We start from the raw sequence: 22030 nt of genomic DNA, 5'->3' as shown, positions 1-22030 counted from the left end.
TAATATTCTAATTCCTGGTTTGTGACTGGACCATAGCTACTTTACCAATGAATACATTAAAATGTTCTTGTCTTAGCTTTTCTTTCCCATAGTAAATAGAAATTGTCAGGCTGCAAATAGGTCCCACTTGGCGTCTGCCTTCAAGGCATTAGGGGTGTGAAATGTTTCCAATTCTGTGTGTTCCCAGGAAAGCACCCTGGAGACTGAGAGCAGGAAAACTGCCTTTTCTCAGGATAACATGTTATCACCTTTTGTGAGACCTGTAGCCTAAGGACAGATGCTAGTTAACTTCCGGCCATACATCGCCTACAAATACATATTTTCACTAAAATAACCACTTCAGCTTGTACTAGGTAGTCTCTTCTCACATTGCTATCAGAGGCTTTTATAAATATATTTTTGGGCAGTGGTAGCTATTGTATGAAAATTCATCATCCCCGTGCCTTCCATTATAAATTAAGGCTGTATTGTTAGCGAGATCAGAGCGTTGTGTAGGGTGTTAGGTTTCCTTCACACACTGCTTATTTATATGATCAAAGAAGAATTGGTACAATCAGTGCTGGAAGGGAGTACAGATGTTTTTTGTATGTGTACTTCTCTGAATCACTTAATTGTTGAATTGGTCAGACACCTGTTTCTGTTGTGTGTTCCCTTCATATACTAATTTACATATAATTGTCACTAAAGTCCCCCCATACCCAATAGATAGCTGTCAGCTAACCAATGGCTCAGCTGGAATTTCTCTCCCAACGACTCCATACACAACGTTCTTCTCTGCCAAGTACTCCTGTGTCCTTAAGTGCTTCACTGTCAGATTCCTGGTGGCAACTTATCTTGTCGAGAACAAAGGGGTTTGGCGTATTAGATTTCTGACTGGCGAACCTTGTCTCTCATGACCTCATCATTCAGGGAACAGTTAGACTGTCAGTCAAGCCCTCCGATATCTATGGGTTCCACTGATGTTAATCTAGTGTGTATGGGGATTTTGGCAATACTATCAATATAATCTTAATTTGACTTCCAATATATTGCTCCCTATTTTTAAACATTTTAAAGGCAATATGTATCAAAATGATTTTTTCTGAAATTTGAAGTCATGTACAAACAATCCTCATCCTTACTCCAGGGTTATTGTTGTCCATACATTCCCTGGCATTAATTGAGGGTAAAATAAGTGCTTTTGTTCAGACCCTGGAAAGTTGTTTTCCAATGAGCTGGATGTCAGCATACACATAATCTTTGACTCGCAGCTAAGAAATAAATGATTTGTTGGTGTTTTTTGCTGATGTAGTGTAATGCAATGCTATCTAGTTTTTGTATATAAATTAATGTAAAGAGCTTTGATCTAATGCTTTAATCATTGTATATTGACATACTATATTTAAGATGTATGTACGAGAGCATACAGAGTCTGGAAACCTGTACAGACTCATGATGGCTGAGAACTTGCTACAATTCAGTCCAGTCCATACAGACTTCTGTGAAGTTGTCACATCAGCTCACTTCTCTCTCTGGCTGTGATAATTGTAGATCTGAAAAATAAATCAGGCAGCACATTCACAGTGGATTGCTTGTACTGAATAGAACAGTTTCCCTATATTTCAGTGTGATAAACCAAATGAATATAGATTGCAAAGTCTCTAACTTTAAGTTTTTTGATAATGTTTATACACAGGAAAACTGGAGGCTTTATCTATCCTTCTTCATAAACTAAAATCTGAGGGACGGCGAGTTCTGATTTTCTCCCAAATGTTACTCATGCTTGACATACTTGAGACTTTCTTGGACTTTAATTCTTTCACTTTCTTGAGAATTGATGAAAATGCCAATTACGAGCAATCTCAGGTAGGTGCTTTTATTCATCCTATGTAAAAAAAAATTTATTTTCACCACTATGGCCACTTTATAAGGTTGCTTGTTTTCCTCATCCTTACTCCAGGGTTATTGTTTTCTATACATTCCTTGGCATTACTTGAGGATAAATAAATTGTTCTGATCGTGCCTTTGGAAACTTATTTGCTCTGGCTTTACGATTGTGAACATACATATGATTCAAGTTGGGTACATTCTGCCGTTTTTAGTTGCAGTCTAATTTATTAGCTGCTTGTTTATTGTCTTTTAGGATTTAATGAAAAGTTTTAATAGAGACCCTCGGATTTTCTGCATGGTGTTGTCTACACACATCCGCTCTTTGGGAGTGTACCATGTAGAAGCGGATACAATCATATTTTATGACAGTGATCTAAATCCTGTGATGGATGGGAAAACCCAGGCATGGTGTGATCTCATAGGCAGAGCGAAGGATATCCATGTTTATAGGTACTGTATGTGCTACAAAAAAAATTCAATATTTAGAAGCTGTTTACTTTTAAAATGTCCACCCAGTAAATTTTAGTATACTAGTTTATGTAAGCATAAGGTTCCTACTGACAAGTTTTGTAAATATATGGGTCTTAAATGGGGCTGAGGGACAACTCTGACTGTCCAAGATGTGGGGGGTCAGATGCCAGAATCCTTCATATGATGTGGACTTGTCCTAGGCTATCTGCGTTCTGGTTTAATGTCATTAACAGAATAGAAGGGGCTTACGGAAATGTTATACCCAAAAACCCACTGGTCTGCATACTGGGATATGTGGAGGAAATTGACATAGTTAATATTGCAAAGCTTGCTATAGCCAGATTACTATATGTAGCAAGGAAGCTGATTGCGAGGAACTCGATCAGGATAGAACCACCTTCTGGGAGAACGTTTGTGAAACATGTGTCTTGTATCATCCAGTTGGAGGAAAGGATATATGCTAAAAGAGGCAATTCTAAAACCTATGAGAGGTTGTGGAATCCCTGGCTACAATACGGTACAGTTAACTGATGGGAATGTGCTATATTTTACAATGCTGGTGTTGTGGATAGACAATTAATACCCGGATATAGGAACATTTCTGTTTTGTAAGATTTGATTGACAATATGGGTAAAAAGGATGACGAATGGTAAATTACGGTGTAAGAGAAATCTTATGGAGAAAAGAGTTATATATGCTGTCTACATGGGGGTGGGAGGGGGTGAACAGGGATGTTCAATTTGTAAATCTATTGTTTGTGCAAGATTTACTGTATATTCTGTATTTTGAATTCTGATTAATACAAATCTATTTGATCAAAAAAAAAATATATGGGTCTTATCTGTTGTATTTTGCTAGAGTTTGTACCTAGAAAGAAATAAAAAACTGAGGGTGAGTCAATAAATTATCCTCACTTTTGCTGTAGAGTTTTTTTTTTTTTTTTTCTCTATCGCTTCATTGGTGGACAGAGGAAACCATGGATGTATGCTGCTGCACCTAGCAGACTGACACTATGCACAAAAATTAGCTCCTCCCGAGCAGTATACAGACCACCAACTGGCATTAAGTTAATCAGTTTAGTGTCAGTAGGAGGCAGACATGGATGGGTCTTTCAGTAGACTCATAATTACATCGGTTTTTCGGTGTTTTCAGTAATGATTTCCCCTTTCTTTTCCAGAAAGTTTTTTTTCTCAAGCCCTTTGGAGGTAAACAGTGTGAGCAGTCACTCTGTTAACCCACATAGAGATAGCGAGTATTGCATGGACTGACACCCCGTATTCTCAGCTGTCTATCCAGCAGGACCCTAACCCCCAATTCGAGAGATGTGTTCAGGTGATCAGAAGGATGGTTCTGGCCTCTCTCCTGCCCCCTCGCCTGCCAGAGACAGATGGCGTCAGGAGGTACAGATATCCCGCAATCCACTGAGGTTTAGAAGTCTGATGGTGCTTCAAAGACCTCTTCAGGGATGGAGAGATGACCACCTTCCCACAGGTCCTCTGTTTTCCCTGTGCAGGAAGCATTCTACCCAGAAACAAAGAGAACTCAAACATAGCCAGGAGATCTTTATTACACCCTCCAAATATAGCGGGCGCCCAGAAATGTGTATGTATGCTGTGTCTGTCTCTTGGTATAAGGCCCTCCCTGCACCTTTTTATACATCTACGCCATTCCCTCCTCCTCTCCGGCCTCTGACTCTTAGTTTAAACCCTGGATTCGGTGTGGCCTAGCTGCAACGTTCTGCTCCGCCCCCACTTCCTTTTTATCGCTTTTGATTTTCTCCTGCCTGGCGTGTACACGCCCCTTTCCTCTTTCAGTGCAGGAGATTGCACGCTCTTTTTCTCTCCTGAAGCCCACCTCTTCCTATCCGCGGTCACCATTTTCCGACTTCAGACTTCGGGATTATAGGAACCTCTCCAGCTAGCCTTCTGGGCCCTCATCTCTGTTTTACTGGAATCCGATATCAGGACTTTAGGTCTCCTCTGGGTGAACTCTGCTCTACAGACTGACAATCTCCTCAGAAAACTTTTTTTTTTCTGTCCCCTAACCTCTGGAATTAGTTAGTAAGTCATGACCCATCCTTATTTCCTTCTATGGATACCAGCAATGGCCGTAAGAGGAGTAGGAAGGAGGATCCCTCCAGATCCTCCTCCTCGTCTTCCCCGGACCCTCTAGCTGGGTCGCTTCTTCCCAGTCATCCTTCCTGGACATGCCAGCGGAGCCTGAATTGGATGTGATTTCCAAAGCTGATCTGGTCCTGGACCCTGACCAGATCTCTAACATGAGATACCTGGTCGGGAGTCTCATTATGGTGGTCAAGCAGACCCTTAATGTCAGGGAAACCCCTACGGAGCCCGCAGAACAAGCGGTGTCCTTTAGATGGACTAGAGGAGCGCATACAGTCTTTGCTCTCCTTAAGGAATTTCACAAGGTTCTCACCAAGAAACGGGAAAACCCAACCAGACGCTTCCAGAGAGGGAAGCGGCTCGCTATCCTGTATACTTCGCTTCAGATCGTAACAAAAATTGGACTGCTCCTCAGGCTGTGGATTCTCTTGTTTCCAGACTATCCACCAACACGGTCCTTCTCCTTACAGACGTGGCATCGTTTAATGACACCAATCACACTCATGGAACCGTTTGCCATGTCAACTTTTGTAATGGAATGTTCCACCTTATGCCCTGCTATTGCCACCACGTGAGTTTCAAAGTCTATATCTGCATGGACTAATCATCTCAATCAAGACATCCTTGCGGGAGCCGCGTCAGACGAGGTAGCCGACTTAGGAAACCAGATCTCTCAAGTGTGAAAATATGTAGTGACCGCCTCCTTAGACACCGCCTCATGTGTAGCTGAAGCGTTTAGTAATATAATGGCCATCCGCAGTGCCATCTGGGTAAAGGTGTGTCAGGCAGACTTGTCTTCTAAAAAATTTTCTGACCAGTTTGCCCTTCCACTGTTTGGAACCAGGCTAGAACAGATTGCAATGGAGGCCATTGGAGGGAAAAGTTCTCTTCTCCCTCAAGGCAAACTTCTGCGCCCTTCCTTTAAGTGAAAGTTTTGTCCTTTTCGTCGCCTCTCACCTGGGGAAGATTCTTCCCAACAAGAGAGGCTGCAAGCAAGACAGGAAAGGAAAAGGGCCTCCTACAAAGAAACACCCTCTTGGTGTCCTCACAGAATACAATGCAGATTTTCTAGAAAGAGACCTGGCAGGTTCTCCGCATGACGCTTGTCCGCCACCCGGGGTGGGCGTTAGTCTCCTGTTCTTCAGGGATGCTTGGCTCGCCTCTGTCGAGGACGCCTGGGTCAGAGAGGGGGGTATCTTCAGGATACAAAATAGAATTCCATTTGTGGCCCCGCAAGGGACCTCTCTCTAGTTCTGTTTTTTTTTTGCAGCCATTGTTTCTCTCCTCCGAACTGGCATTGTTGTTCCTGTCCCTTCTCAGGAACGTTTTGCAGGTTTCTATTCAAATCTCTTTGTAGTGCCAAAGAAGGACGGGTTGGTTCGGCCCATCCTGGATCTCAAGTTGCTGAATAAAAGGATCCATATTTGTCATTCCAGGATGGAATCCCTTCTCTCAGTAATACCTTGTATAGAATTACAAGAATTCCTGTGTTCAGTGGATATCCAAGACGACTATCTCTATGTCCCGATTTTCACAGGTCATCAGATTCCTGCGTTTTGTGGTACCGCAGGACCACTTTCAGTTCGTTAGCCTGGCAACCGCACCCAGAGTCTTTACAAAGATAATGGCAGCTGTGATTGCCATCCTTCGGATCAGGGGTCTAGTGGTCATACCTTATGTGATGACACAGCATTTTATCTTAATTAACCAGACATCTGTTTTCAGTAAGCTGGGATGAATAGACTGTTATCTATATATTGACTTTTGAATTTGTGCTTTGATTGGTCAAGAAAACAGTGTTGTTAGTATAAGCCGTTGTGAGCTATATATTTGGGATATGCCTCTGTAACAGATGAGCCAAGAGATTCAGTGAACCAGAGAGCCAGAGACTCTTTACAAAGCCACAGCCAGGAACATTCTACAGGATAGCTGCCAGATCATGGATCCATCACAAGGGACACAGATTTGACATTCTATCTACAGGATGCTAGCTTAGTGGACCACGGCCCTTGCTGAAAGAATATAGATCTGCTCCATTGACCATCACCAAACCCAGGGATACGTTTGTGGTAGTCAGGATTTGAACCCACCGGTCACCTAAGCCCCATGTATACTTTTTGGGAAAACCAGGATTGCGACCCACCGGTCACTTGGCTCCATGGAGATGATCATAGAAGCGAGGATGTGACCCTCTGGTCACCTGGCCTTGTACCTCAATGGACTGTCAGCTTCCTAAGCTTGTTGTTGGGCATAGTCAGCTCTGGAAGATCTAAAATCACTGCTGCTCTTATCACGTTTTGTGGTTCAATAAAGTGTTCCCTCACCTTGTGTAGTCTGAGTAGTATTATACCCACGGTAAAAGGAGAGCTACGCTTTGAGGGAGGTGGTTTATGTGGCGCTATCTTCCACAACTTCACTGTCCGGGGCCATTGGTCACAGTAAGAGACTTCGTTGCCAATCAACATTCATGAGATTAGAGCCATTCTTATGTCCATTTTCCACTGGTTGAATCTCCTCAGGGGACTACCAGTTCGAGTTCAGACAGATAATGCCACGGTCGTGGCACAAGTCAACCACAAGGGAGGAACTCTGAGTCCGTTGACCATGACCGAAGTCTCCAAGATTCTTTGCTGGGCAGGGAACAGGGTTCCGGCAATATCGACATTGCCCATTCCCGACGTAGACAATTAGGCCGCCGACTTTCTCATTTGCGAGGGTTTCACGGCGGGAGAATAGTCTTTGCATCATGAAATCTTCCATAAGATTTGTCTACGGTGGGGCACTCCACATGTGGATCTCCTGGCGTCCTGGATAAACAGAAAGGTCGACGCTCTAACGATACCCTGGTCACTGTTCGCTAGTCCTTATCTGTTTCCACCTCTCCCCCTTCTTCCCAAGCTGTTGAAGAAAAAGCGAAAGGGGTCCCGGTAATCCTAATGGCACAATATTGGCCCAGGAGTGCTTGGTATGCAGATGTCGTCAATTAACTTGCGCCCCTTGGAGTCTCCCGGACAGACCAGATCTACTTTTTCAGGGTCCAATCTTCCACCGGAATTCTTGGTCTCTTGATTTGACGGCGTGAATGTTGAAACCACGGTTCTAAGAGCATCTATGTTCTCAGAGCGAGTGATTCAGATGATGATCTGGGCTCAGAAGCTGGCATCATCTTGAATCTATTATCAGACTTGGAATACCCTCTTCTGTTGGTGTGAGACTAATCACAGCACGTCTATGGTTTTCTCTCTTCCTTCTATCCTAGCTTTCCTTCAGGCAGTTCTCAACGTAGGTTTAGCTCTGATTGCTGAAGGGCCCAGTTTCTGCATTATCAATTCTTTTCCAAAATAATTTAGCTTTACGGTCAGAACTTTTCTTCAGGGAGTGGCTCATGTAGTTCTTCTGTTCTGACCATCAGTAGATCATTAGGACCTCAACCTCGTACTGGAGGCTCTCAGGAGTTCTCCTTTTGAACCGCTCAGAGAAGTCTTTTTGCTTTTTCTGTCTTGGAAGGTGGTTTTTCTTGTGGCCTTAACTTTCATCATGCGGTTTTGGGAGCTGGCGACTTTCGTGTCACTTACCCTTCCTTATCCTGCACCTGGATAAGGTGGTTTTACGATCGGTACCTTCTTTTCTTCCCAATGTAGTCTCTGCTTTTCATCTCAAGTAGGACATTGCCCTCCACTCCTTTTGTCCATCTCCGGTTCACTCTCTGGAGCTCTCATTGAACTGGTTGGACCTGATTTGAGCGATTCGAATTTACCTTTCTAGAGCTGCCCCCTTCTGGTGGACGGATTCTTTTTTGTTATCTCCGAAGGTACTCGTAGAAGCCCTAAGGCATCCAAGACTACAATTACTCTCTGGATCTGGGCGGCAATCTTGCAGGTGTACCGGATAAAGAACAGAGTGCCTCCCCTTGGGATTAAGGCCCATTCTACCAGAGCAGTGGGTGCCTCCTGGGTTGTCCGCCATCGGGCACCTGCCCTACACCTTTGCAAAGTGGCGACCTGGTTTTTCATTCATGCGTTCGCCAAGTTCTACAATGACTGTACCTACTCTGATGGATGCCAGTCTAGGTAGGAGAATCTTACAAGTGGCAGTGGCTAGTTCTCTAACCTGAATTGAGCTTGTGCTGTTTCTCACCCTAGGGACTGCTTTGGGATGCCCCATGGTTTCCGGTGTTTCCCAATGAAGCGATAGAGAAGACAAGATATTGGTTACTCACTGTAAAATCTATTTCTTGGAGCCTTCATTGTGGGAAACACCCTTTCATGTTTGACAGCTGTATTAACTGTTTTTTAATGTTACAGTTTGATTTTCTTCTGTTTTTTTTCTTGACATGTTGCTTCTCCTGCTGCTTTTTTACTAACTGATTAACTTAATGCCAGTTGGTGGGTGTATACTGCAGGGGAGGAGCTATTTTTTTGTGTGCATAGTGTCAGTCTCCTAGTGGCAGCAGCTAACACCCCGTGGTTCCCTGTGTCCCTCAATGAAGGCTCTAAGAAACAGATTTTACAGTGAGTAACGAAAAATCTTGTTTTATTAACTTTTGGAAAAAGGCAAATACCTCATATTTTAATATAATCTCTCCACATATCAATAACTGTGTCCGTCCATCAACAATCTTTTGTATTTTCACCATTATAAAATGTTAGGCTCAGCTGTGAGCCTCATTGACAGGCATCTGGCTACTTCATGTCTGACACTTGTGCAACCTTACTTGAATTTCTCTATCCATTAATACACACTTCCATACAGTGCACAAAGTCTTTGCTAAATACACATCCTCAGACCATGAAAAAACTATTTACTATACTCAGTCGACCTTTCCTGCGCATCACAAGTTGAGCAGCCATAGCTTCTGGCACTGTAGTCGCAAATAATCTGACATAACACAATCAAACCTGTACAACAGTGAATGGGAAGACAACAATATCATATGGAAAGTGCTGATAAGACAATACAGTCAACAAAAGTTTCAATATAACTGGAGCATGGAAAGTTTTGACTCAACCTTGTGTATATTATGACTATAATGGTAATAATAAACAGCAGATGACTGCTGCAGTGTTAAGCTAGGTCTAAACTAATATAAATCAGAACTTTACGCCATAATGCTAGTGTACCATAGAATTCCTGCAATCGGTTATGTTTCACGTTACAGTATTAATTGGTGAGCTTACTAAGTTGTTTAAAGACTTCTGTTTTAAATTTGCTCTTCCTAGGTTAGTCAGCGCCAATTCTATAGAGGAGAAGTTGCTGAGGAATGGCACAAAAGATCTCATCAGAGAGGTAGCAGCTCAGGGTAGTGACTATTCGCTGGCATTCTTAACCCAGGTACATATTGTTTTGTGTCTTCCTCTTTTACTTCTATCTGTGTAGATAAATACTCTTTTGCTATGAAGAATGTTGTAAAACCATTTCTATTTTACATTGCCCCAGCAAACAATCCAGGAGCTGTTTGAAGTATGTTCTCCGCTGGATGACACTGTGGTGAAAGCTGAAGAGTTTGTGTTACTATCCCAAGAGCCATCTCCTTCTGATATAATCACACCAAAGGTGGCAAAGCCTTTTGTGGAGGTAGTAACATCCTTATGTAATGTGCACAGAGGAGGTGTATTAGACTTTTTTTGTTTTGTTACTTACAGTAGACACCTTGCGTGTATGACTTCCTCAAGTTATCTAAAATTATAAACTTGCAGTCCTAGTGTAAATTTTAACAATATATGCAGTAGAGTCATTGCCAGTCAGTCATTCATTCTGTTGTTCCTGCTGTTCAGTGCATAAACATCTATCTATGGAAGAGAATGGAGTGAGCTATGCCCATACATGGCCATCTTTTATTTCTTCTTCTGCTTATAGTGGTCCTCTAACCGCTTATTCTGGAACCTGGGGAAAATAGCTAGAATAACAAAATGTCTTTGCAATAACTAACCAAAATTGTAAGAATTGTAATTCTAGAGGGATGAATGTTTAAAAACAAATAGATTTGGCTCGATGGCCCTAACAAAAAGCATTTTGAAAACTTGTTCTAAAAAATTTAAACTTTCGTCCACAAACTCTCCTCTTACCTAATATTTGCACTACCTAGGCCTCACGTCATTGGGTGGTCTCACACGAATCGATTCAACTTTGTTGATATTATAGATCATAGAACAAGATCCATGCTCCCATACCTAGAACTAATAATAATAATCTTTATTTTTATATAGCGCTAACATATTCCGCAGCGCTTTACAGTTTGCACACATTATCATCACTGTCCCCGATGGGGCTCACAATCTAAATTCCCCATCAGTATATGTCTTTGGAATGTGGGAGGAAACTGGAGTACCCGGAGGAAACCCACACAAACACGGGGAGAACATACAAACTCCTTGCAGATGTTGTCCTTGGTGGGATTCGAACCCAGGACTCCAGCGCTGCAAGGCTGCAGTGCTATCCACTGAGCCACCGTAGAACTAAAATCCAATCTATCCATACATGGTCTCTCGCTATTTCAGTGTATTCAAATTAGACACTTCGCCTTAACTACTTTCCAGGGTCTGCAGCTCTCCCTCCCAACTGCTTTTGAATGATTATGCAGGAACGGTACATCAACGAAGAGATTAATTTCAGCAATTTATAACATCATTCAAAAGCCTGATGCAGACTCCCTGACAAGACACCCCTACATGCTTAGATGGGAGAGATATTTGGGAAAAGCCTTGACGAAGATTGAGGTCTTGTCTGGTCGAGAGCAGCTATTTCAGCATCTTGTGTCACATATAAGGAAAACCAGTAAAAGATCCTTCATTTCTGGTATCACACACCTGAATTCTTACATAGGCTGGACCCGTCTATCGCTCCCCTCTGCTGGAGGTGCAACCTTTCAGGAGGATCGATCTTTCACATATTCTGGGATTGCTCACTGATTTGCCCATATTGGAAGCAAGTTCAGGGATTGATAGGCCAGGTTTTGGATTTGACATTGCCTCTGGACCCCCAGTTATTTCTCCTTAACGTTTTCCCACCTTCCCTAACAAAAAAAACTACTGGGCTCCTCTTGCACATCTTAACGGCTGCCAGATGTTTGGTGGCGTCCCACTGGAAGCAAACTTCTCTCCCATCTACACTTGACTTGTATGCCAGAATTAAAGATGTTAGAAATTTTGATTACCACGCAGCCCTGCATAATGACACGATTGATAGATTTGATTCTATCTGGTTTCCTTGGGACTCCTTTTGGGCCTCAATAAATACATGAACCCGATTCTCTAGACTATATAGCCACTCCCGGTTTCCCCTTTCCGATTTTCAGATACCCCACCCACCCTTGTTAATGTCCTGTCTTGTGTCTGTTTTGTTGGTTCTCCACTTTTGAGTATACCTATTCATGTATACAATGGTTGAACAGTCTGCTGGTATATCATTCGTTATAATGCCACCTAATATAATGTTGGCAACATCCTGCTAGCTCATTGATTTGACAATTTGTTGGTTGACACTGTTTTCCTATAATAGAATGTCGATATTCATGTTATATGTTAATCACTTTGGAAATGTTTATTTTCAATAAAAATTGATCATTATAAAAAAAAACAAAAAACCAAATAGACTACCCCAATCTAGCCCAGAATTTTACTTGTATCCTATGAATGTTAGTCTAATAGAGGACGTGGTATAGAGGAGTGTTAGGGTATATCTGTGTTTTGCGCCTATTTTACACCATGCATTTTCTCTTTTACAGGCCCTGGGAAAAATTGAGTTTGGACAGGAAGCAGCGCTTAGTGTTTGTTCTGAGCAAAATGGTTCAAAGCCCAATGCAGGGGTCTTCCCCTCCATTGAATCTGAATGTATGGACTGCCATGAACCATCCCAATTGAAAGAGTTGTCTGACCTTATGCAGCAAGTAAGTATATCTTTGGCACATTTACAATTTTCAGTTTGAAGCACAATGGAAAAAAACACAGTTTTTGCAGCAACCCAACCTCTTCCACTTCGGGAGCCACCGGACCGTTGGTGTGACGGGATCCGCCGATGTAGTAAAGTTAAAGGAACTGCATACCTGAAAAAATAAGTACAGCCGATGTAACGGGAGCCGCGAGAAGAGAGCGGGCATCTCGCGGGAGGCCAAGGTGCCGAGAGCGGGCATCTCGCGGGAGGCCAAGGTGCCGAGAGCGGGCATCTCGCGGGAGGCCAAGGTGCCGAGAGCGGGCATCTCGCGGGAGGCCAAGGTGCCGAGAGCGGGCATCTCGCGGGAGGCCAAGGTGCCGAGAGCGAGAATATTTGTAATAGCAGCCAGAACTGATTTAAGGGTTAATTTTCCACCTGATGCAAGTCTACCGGGCATGCGCAGTCACAAATGCGGATCCGGCCAACACAAAAAAAGTTTCATTGTCCGTCCTGTCCGCTCAACAGACGCAGAAATCATGGAGGATCCGTACAAAATCGGATCCAACGGATGCCCATACGTCAAGATCCGCCGATAATGCAAGTCAATGTGGAGAAAAACGGATCCACCAAGAAAAATGGCGGATCCATTTTTTTTGCAAAACGGCGGATTTTGACTGATGGAGCCAAACGGATGTGTGAAACAGGCCTAAGTCAACTGTTGCATCAAAACAATGAATGAAAAGTTGGCTGCACGTGTATGCATCTCTCTATTAACTCTTATTGCAAGTTATGGAATTTGCCGGGCATGCATTCTCCGCTATCTCCATGACTCTTATAGAAGAGCATGGAGTGAGCCAAGCACATTAGCGGCTGCCATCTCACTAATTTTCTGTCCTCACCCCCATTCAGGAGATGGTGGCACGTATCACCCATTAGACCTTTATAGATATGCAATATATGTCTAAGATAAGAATATCCATTTAAGGCTAGTTTCACACTAGCGTTTCACTGACCTGCGTCGGTCTGCGCACGGCCGCTGCTAAGCTCCGCCCCCTTCCACACCTCCTGTTAGCTCCGCCTATGGGCGCATGACGCTGCATGCGACCTGCGCACCATATCTTTAGCATTGGGTACGCAGGTTGTGTGCAGGTATGCGTTTGCCGGCGCATGCGTCCTTTTGACGGTGCGCCAAGCGCACCAAAATGCAACACGTTGCGTTTGGTGCAGGTCGGCGCACAGTCAAAAGGACGCATGCGCCAAAAAGCGCATACCTGCGCACGACCTGCATACCCAATGCTAAAGATAGGGTGCGCAGGTCGCATGCAGCGTCATGTGCCCATACTCGGAGCTAACAGGAGGAGGTGCTGCAGGGGGCGGAGCTTAGTGGCGGCCATACGCAGGCCAGAGAAACGCTAGTGTGAAACTAGCCTAACACTTGTATTTGTAATACTATGCTTTACATAGCAACATCATTAACGTTCCTGTTTATAATGCTATGTGCTGAGTCTTTGGTTTACCATTGTTTTTATGCTGGAAAGCATCTTCTAACCTATCTCTCTCTCTCTCTCTCTATCTATATATATATATATATATATATATATATATATATATATATATATATATATATATATATATATATAATGTTTATTTTATTTTTAGCTGACTCCCATTGAGAAATATGCTCTGCATTACCTAGAACTATTTCATGCTCACTGTATTGGTGACGAACCTGGAAGCCTTGAGGTAAATCTTTATATAATAGTGTTTGTTGGGGATTTTAAATAAGAGCTATTTTTGCCTTGTATTCTGTCATAATGTATATGCACACACATCGGCATGCATGTTTATGGTAATTTACTGGTTATCGCTGAAAACTTGAAAATACACCACCTTGGTTCTTGGTCCTGCTACTAGGTAGAAAAATCTGGGTGGGCTATATTCCACCCTTTAACCCCTTAATTAACCCCTTAGTGACAGCCAATTTGGTACTTAATGACCAAGCCAATTTTTACAGTTCTGACCACTGTCACTTTATGTTAAAGGGAATCTGTCACCCATATTTCGTGATATCATGTAAAGATATCACCCAATTGCACGTCCCATAAGGATTCTATTAGGGCTTTTGACTCCACCGACCCCGCACCTTTGACGCATAAATACCTTTTTGATCTTGTTGGGGAGGTATGGAAATTGCCGTAGTCCAGTCCGATGGGCATGGCTTAGTCTCCTTCTCCCCCACCCCCCTCCTCCTCAACTTGCTGCACGTAATCTTCATCTGTGAATAGCACAGATAACGTTGGTTTTCCCTTCACCCATGACAGCACTCCTTAGAGAGGGATCCGCCCCGCCAGGACAGGAACCTACTGAGATATAAGGGGCGGCACCTCTCCCCCGCTTCAGCTAGCAGGGGAGAGCCGCGGGCGCCTTCCGGCCACTGACGTCAGTGGCGCGGAGAATCATGCGTGCTCCGATGCAGCCTCCGAGTCCGGTACCCTTGATTACGGGTGGTGAGTGATCTTCGTGAATGCTAGTATTATGTTAATTGGGGTTCCCTGTTCTATGTTTGCCCCGTAGGAAAAACCTAAAAAAGCGGGAGTAAGAAGAATAATAGGGACTGTGCTATAGGTAAAACTCCCCTAGCAAGAGACTGGCAGAAAGACCTCTGCACCAGTTGCATTCAGCGAACCATGGCAGAAGAAGCGCCTAGTTTCGCAGCTAATCTTATATTGGCCCTCAGGTCAGAAATGGAGGGTTCAATTAAGACCTTGTTGATGAAAGGGAGGAAAGGTAAAAAGAATCCCCCTAGTTCACCCTCTAACTCCTCTTTGGCCTCATCTCAGACCGAACAGCCATCCTCCCCATACTCCTCAGACAGCGACACGGGGGGTAAGCCATGTTTTCCTGTTGAAGACACGGATGCTCTCCTAAAGGCCATTTGAACAACAATGGGCCTACAGGAAGAGAAAGCGGCTAAATCCCTAGAGGATGTCATGTTTTCCAGTAAATGAAAAGATCCAAGCGCTTATTGAGAGAGAATGGAGGAAATCCGAGAGATCAGGGGCTCTTCCCTCCGCCTCTAAGAGATGATACCCTTTTGAGCACAAAGATGCAGAAATATCGGACAAAGTCCCAAAGATTGACGCAGCGGTGTCCAGATCCTCCAAAAAACCGGCCCTGCCTCTGGAAGACTCAGGGGTTCTTAGGGACCCGCTAGACAAGAAAGCTGATTCCTATTTAAGGCATGCATGGGAAGCAACAGCGGGAGGATTAAAGCCGGCAATAGCAGGCACCTGCACGGCACATTCCCTGATGATTTGGCTGCAGCAATTAGAACAGAGGCTAACGGCAAAAGTCCCAAGAGAAAAGATATTGGCAGGTATGTATCTCATACATGGGGCAGCAGCCTTTTTATGAGACACCTCGGCGGACTCTATGAGGTTAACAGCTAGGGCGGCGGTGTTATCAAATGCCGCCAGACGCGCATTATGGCTTAAAGGATGTCCAGGTGACCTGCATTCGAAGGCTAAACTGTACTCTCTTCCCTGTGATGGTCGATTGTTAATTGGGGAGAATTTGGGTGATATCCTGGAAAAGGCAAGCGATAGGAAGAAAGGCTTCCCCAGGTTCCCGACAGATCAGAGGAGACAGCCATTTCGGAGAGGAAGATTCAATAGGGGTTGTCCTCCGGCCGATAGAAGAAGATGGGAAGATAAAAGGAAAAAGGAGTCGGGATTTATGTTTGGTGGAGGCACCTCCACTTCAAAGAAATCTCCACAATGACGCCAGAATTCCGGTAGGGGGGGATTGGCACTCTTTTCCCAGGCCTGGGGAAAGATCTCTTCCAATACGTGGATCCTAGGCATCTTAAGAGAAGGCCTAAGAATCCCCTTTGTTCGCCAGCCAAAAGCGGTGTTTGTCATTACCCCTGTCAGGAAAGCAATCGAAGAACAGTTGGCCTTGGAATCAGAGATCCTGAGCCTGATAGACAAGCAGGTCCTTTCCGAAGTCCCAAACACACAGGAAGGAAGGGGATTCTATTCCCCCCTTTTTCTTATAAAGAAACCAGATGAATCATTCAGGACGATTATAAACCTCAGAGGTCTCAATCGGTGGATAAGGAATCAGACCTTCAAGATGGATTCGGTGGTTACGGCCATAAAGCTGCTACATCAAGATTGTTTTATGGCCGTAGTCGATTTGAAGGATGCATATTATCACATCCCTATCCATCCAGATTACCAAAAATACTTGAGAGTGGCTCTTTATATCCAGGGCATACTCAGGCATTTCCAATTCAGAGCTCTTCCATTTGGCATATCTATAGCCCTGAGGGTTTTTACCAAGGTCATGGCGGAGGTAACAGCCTTCCTCCGGATTCACGATACAATCATAATACCCTACTTGGACGATTTCCTTATAGTAGGCAGCTCAGAGGACCACTGCACAGCACAGTTGGGCCGGGTGACCGACACCTTACAGGAAGTAGGGTGGATAATAAGTTTCAAAAAATCAAAACTACAGCCCCTAAAAAAACACCTTCCTGGGATTTATCCTGGATTCAGAACAGCAGGCGTGTCCGCTTCCGGATACCAAAATAGAGAAGGTGCAGAACATGACTCTGGCTGCCCAAAACCAACCTCATATGACATTGAGAAGTGCGATGTCTCTACTGGGTACCCTGACGGCCTGTATTCCGGCGGTCATGTGGGCTCAATTTCACAACCGACAGCTCCAGTGAGAGAAATTGTCAGCACAAAGATCGCTGAGAGGGCGTTTAGAAGGAAGACTGGAGCTTTCCTTAGAGACCAGGGACTCTCTCAACTGGTGGCTGGACAGTGCAAACTTGGCTTCTGGAATGCCTTGGGACAGACAGACGACCGACGTAATACTAACAGACGCAAGCTCCTCGGGGTGGGGGGCACACCTAAGGGGTTATGTAGCCCAGGGTTCCTGGAGGCCTCAAGAAATGGGGGCATCTTCCAACCTGAGAGAACTGTGGGCAGTGAACAAAGCCCTAAGCCACTTCATTCCCCGGTTCAGGGGTCGCAATGTCCACATCATGTTGGACAACAAAGTAATGGTGGCGTCCATCAACCACCAAGGGGGGGGACAAGATCACACTCCCTAATGAAGGCAGCGAGCGACATTCTTGGCAGAGCGGAGCAACACCTACGCTCCTTAACAGCCTTAAAAGGGGCAGAAAACATAGAGGACGATTTCCTGAGCCGCAATACTCTGAGGCAAGGAGAATGGGCTCTAAATCGGTCCGTTTTTCAAAAAATAGCACAGCTTTGGGGGAAACCAGTGATAGACCTCTTTGCCAACAAGTGCAGCAGGCAAACAGTGAGGTTTTGCTCACTAAACCCGAGAGAAAACCATGGACAGTGGACTCATTGCAAATTCTGTGGGACTTCAGGCTAGCCTATGCGTTCCCCCCCCAGTGGCTCTCATCCCAACAGTTGTCAGGAAGATCAGGAACGATCAAGCCAGGGTGATCCTAATAGCCCCGTTTTGGCCAAAAAGGCCCTGGTTTGCTCTGCTATGAATGATGTCCCTCTCTGATCCATGGGTTCTGCCAGAAATCCCAGATCTACTAGCTCAAGGTCCAATATTCCACACTCAGGTCAAAGGATTCCATCTGACGGCATGGAATTTGAAAAGTTGCTTTTAATGGATAGAGGGTTCTCTCCCGGGTTGGTGGCCACCCTGCTAAAGAGTAGGAAACCGGTGACGACCAATATCTACGGCAGAACATGGAATAAATTCCTGCAGTTCCTAGGTAAGCCGTTGAGACAAGAACCCCCGATTAGTGCCATCTTGGAGTTTTTACAATCAGGATTACAGCTGGGATTAGCGGTAAACACTCTTAAAGTTCAGGTATCTGCACTAGGAGCGCTCTATAACTGCAACTTGGCAGCAAATAGATGGGTAGCCAGATTTATCAAATCCTGCCATAGGGCTAGGCCTATCCCAATACCTAGAATAGCCCCGTGGGATATAAACCTGGTACTAGAGGCCCTTACAAAAGAACCATACGAGCCTTTACATCAGCTACCCATAAAATATCTGACCCTAAAGACGATCATTTTAGTGGCCCTTACATCGGCCTGTAGAGTAAACGATTTGCAGGCTCTCTCGGTAAATCCACCCTATACACAAGTTTTTCAAGACAGGTTGATATTAATAACAGACGCCGCTTATCTGCCTAAAGTAGTATCAGATTTCCATCGAGGTCAGGAGATTATCCTCCCATCCTTCTGTGATAATCCAAAGAATTCGGGGGAGGAAAAAATCCATAGTTTGGACCTTAAGAGAGCCCTGTTAGAATACATATCTGTCACTAGCCAGTGGAGGAGGTCCCAGTCCCTATTCGTAGCCTTTCAGGGTGCCAGAAAGGGCTATGGGGTTTCAAAAGGGACTATTGCCAGATGGATCAGGGAGGCCAGTAGTGTAGCCTACTCAGCTAGTGGTGTCCCGATTCCTGACGGCATCAAGGCTCTTTCCACCAGAGCCGTGGCGACCTCCTGGGCTGAAAAGGCAGAGGTATCGATTGAACAAATTTGTAAGGCCCGCTACCTGGGCCTCACCTTCAACCTTCTTTAAGCACTATAGATTAAATCTATCCTCCTCTGCTGACTTAACCTTTGGTAGAAGGGTGCTGCAAGCGGTGGTCCCTCCCTCAGGTGTTTCGAAGTCTCCAAAAATCTCTCAGCTGTGCTGTCATGGGTGAAGGGAAAACCACTATGGTTACTTACCGGTAGCCGTTTTTTCCGGAACCCATGACAGCACCTGTATATTTCCCCCCCCCCTTTTCACTGTATGGGTGTGCACGATAAGTAGGGTGCATTTGTGTGATGTGGTGTTGGATTAACATGTAACTAACCGGGAAGTCCTCTCAATGCTCTCTAACCAACTGAAGCGGGGGAGAGGTGCTACCCCTTATATCTCAGTAGGTTCCTGTCCTGGCGGGGCGGATCTCTCTCTCAGGTGTGCTGTCATGGGTTCCGGAAAAACCAGCTACCGGTAAGTAACCATGGTGGTTTCCGCGCTTGCGCATTGTAAAGGCCGCCTGCGCAGTATGCTTTGCCCAACTGTGGGCGAAGCATATAATCGCTACTGCGCATGCGCCGGTGTTTTCCAGCGCGGTCTATGCCCCGGAAGTCTTCACATGCAGGACACACTTCCAGGGCATAGACCGCGCTGGAAAATATCAGCGCATGCGCAGTAGTGATTTTATGCTTTGCCCACAGTTGGGCAAAGCATACTGCGCAGGCGCCGTTGGCCTTTACAATGCGCAAGCATGGAAACCAACGTTATCTGTGCTATTCACAGATTAAGATTACGTGCAGCAAGACGAGGGGGGGGAGGGGGCGGTGGAGAGGGCGACTAAGCCACGCCCATCAAACCGGACCGCGGCGATTTGCATACATCCCCAACAAGATCAAAAAGGTATTTATGCCTCAAAGGGGGGGGGGGGTCGGGGGAGTCAAAAGCCCTAATAGAATCCTTATGGGACGCGCAATTGGGTGATATCTTTACATGATATCACGAAATATGGGTGACAGATTCCCTTTAAGTTATAGCTCTGGAACGCTTCAACGTATCCCACTGATTTTTGAGAATGTTTTTTCGTGACATATTGTACTTCATGTTAGTGGTAAAATTGCTTCGATATAACTTGCATTTATTTATGAAAAAAAGCGGAAATTTGCCAAAAATTTTGAAAATGTAGCAATTTTCAAACTTTTTAATTTTTGTACTCTTAAATCAGAGAGTGGTGTCACACAAAATAGTTAATAAATAACATTTCCCACATCTCAACTTTACGTCAGCACAATTTTGGACACAATTTTTTTTTGTTAGGACGTTATAAGGGTTAAAAGTTGACCAACAATTTCTCAGTTTTACAACAAAATTTACAAAAACAGGATTTTTTGGGTTGCTTACCGTAAAATCTGTTTCTCGGAGCCTTCATTGGGGGACACAGAGACCATGGGTGTATGCTGCTGCCACTAGGAGGCTGACACTATGCACAAAAAAAGGTTAGCTCCTCCTCCGCAGTGTACACCCCACCGACCGGCAGGAAGTTCCTCAGTTAGTGAGAAAGCAGTAGGAGAAGTAACAGAATAGATTGAAAGCAGAACAAACAACTCAACTGTAACAAACCGACAAACATAAGAACAGGAGTTGTAGAACATGGGAGGGTGCTGTGTCCCCCAATGAAGGCTCCGAGAAACAGATTTTACGGTAAGCAACCCAAAAAATCCTGTTTTCTCGTTCGCCTTATTGGGGGACACAGAGACCATGGGACGTCCCAAAGCAGTCCCTGGGGTGGGAAACAAACTTCCATCAGGCCAGTGGACTCGCCACCGCAGCCTGCAGAATCCTTCTACATAGGCTGGCGTCCGCCGAAGCGTAGGTGTGGACCCTGTAGAATTTCACAAAGGTGTGACCCGATGACCACGTTGCAGCATTGCAAAGCTGCAGCGCGGAAGCTCTGTGGCGCACCGCCCAGGAGGCACCCACCGCCCGGGTAGAGTGCGCTCTGATCCCTGGAGGGGCCACTCGATGCTTGACCCGGTATGCCTCCAAAATTGCCGATCTGATCCAGCGCGCAATAGTGGCCTTTGAGGCTGGGTGATGAACAGAGAGTCTGACTTCTGCAATGAAGTTGTCCGGGCTAGATAGACTCTCAATGCCCTGACTAGGTCCAGCTTGTCCAAAGACCGCTCCCGAGGGTGAGCTGGGCTCGGGCAGAAGGATGGCAGAACAATGTCCTCATTGAGGTGAAACGAAGATACCACCTTCGGAAGAAAAGAGGGCGGAGGCCGCAGAACTACCTTGTCCTGATGAAGGACCAAAAAAGGAGAGCGGCAAGAAAGTACCGCTAATTCCGACACGCGCCGGATGGAGGTAATGGCCACCAGAAAGGCCACTTTCCAAGAAAGGAGGGAAAGGGAAACGTCCCTGAGAGGTTCAAAAGGAGGACCCTGAAGAACCAAATTAAGATCCCAAGGATCCACGGGAGCTCGGTACGGAGGAACCGTGTGAGCCACACTCTGGAGGAAGGTTTTGACCTGGGGCCGGGAGGCCAGCGTTTTCTGAAATAAAATGGACAGTGCCGAAACTTGACCCTTCAAGGAACTGAGAGCAAGCCCCGCATCCAGCCCTGCCTGAAGAAACGCCAGAATAGAAGGGAGCGAAAAAACCAAGGGCGCAATGTCATTGGCCTCACACCAGGAGAAATAGGCTTTCCAAGTACGGTAATAGATCTTCGAAGAAGAAGGCTTTCTGGCGCGGATCATGGTATGAATTACCCGATCAGAGAATCCTGCCCGTCTCAAAACCTCGGTCTCAACAGCCACGCCGTTAAATTGAGCGACCGAGAATTGGGGTGGCAAATCGGGCCTTGAGACAGCAGATCTGCCCGTCGGGAAGCTTCCAGGGGGCGTCCGCGAGAAGGTTGACAATGTCTGCGAATCAAGACCTTCTGGGCCAATTCGGGGCGATGAGGATGACTGGAATCCCCTCTGCTTTGATTTTCTTCAACAACTTGGGAAGAAGAGGCAGAGGAGGAAACAGGTAGGGGAGCACGAACTGTGACCAAGGGACGGCCAGAGCGTCGGCGCCCACTGCCAGAGGGTCCCTAGACCTGGACACGAATTGTGGTACTTTCCTGTTGAGGCGAGATGCCATG

General features: G+C 45.3%; 1 protein-coding gene and 1 non-coding gene across 5 annotated transcripts in view; both read left to right on the top strand.

Annotated features, from left to right (window-relative positions):
* EP400 (E1A binding protein p400) overlaps nucleotides 1-22030 on the top strand; it is a 346882-nt gene that overhangs the window by 198289 nt on the left and 126563 nt on the right. For all 4 annotated transcript variants that reach the window (XM_073557025.1, XM_073557023.1, XM_073557026.1 and 1 more), the window contains 6 exons: nucleotides 1676-1845; nucleotides 2123-2319; nucleotides 9684-9795; nucleotides 9901-10038; nucleotides 12188-12349; nucleotides 13993-14076. In XM_073557025.1, the coding sequence (XP_073413126.1) occupies nucleotides 1676-1845; nucleotides 2123-2319; nucleotides 9684-9795; nucleotides 9901-10038; nucleotides 12188-12349; nucleotides 13993-14076 (863 nt within the window). The remainder of the gene's footprint in view (nucleotides 1-1675; nucleotides 1846-2122; nucleotides 2320-9683; nucleotides 9796-9900; nucleotides 10039-12187; nucleotides 12350-13992; nucleotides 14077-22030) is intronic.
* LOC141060741 (small nucleolar RNA SNORA49) lies at nucleotides 1920-2048 on the top strand. The gene has a single exon (XR_012222757.1). It is a non-coding gene; the product is annotated as a small nucleolar RNA SNORA49 (small nucleolar RNA).

The sequence above is a fragment of the Dendrobates tinctorius genome, unplaced genomic scaffold (assembly GCF_039654945.1).
Source record: "Dendrobates tinctorius isolate UK_male_01 unplaced genomic scaffold, ASM3965494v1 ptg000243l, whole genome shotgun sequence".
Lineage (NCBI taxonomy): Eukaryota > Metazoa > Chordata > Amphibia > Anura > Dendrobatidae > Dendrobates > Dendrobates tinctorius.
This window is presented reverse-complemented; position numbering and strand designations above follow the sequence as displayed.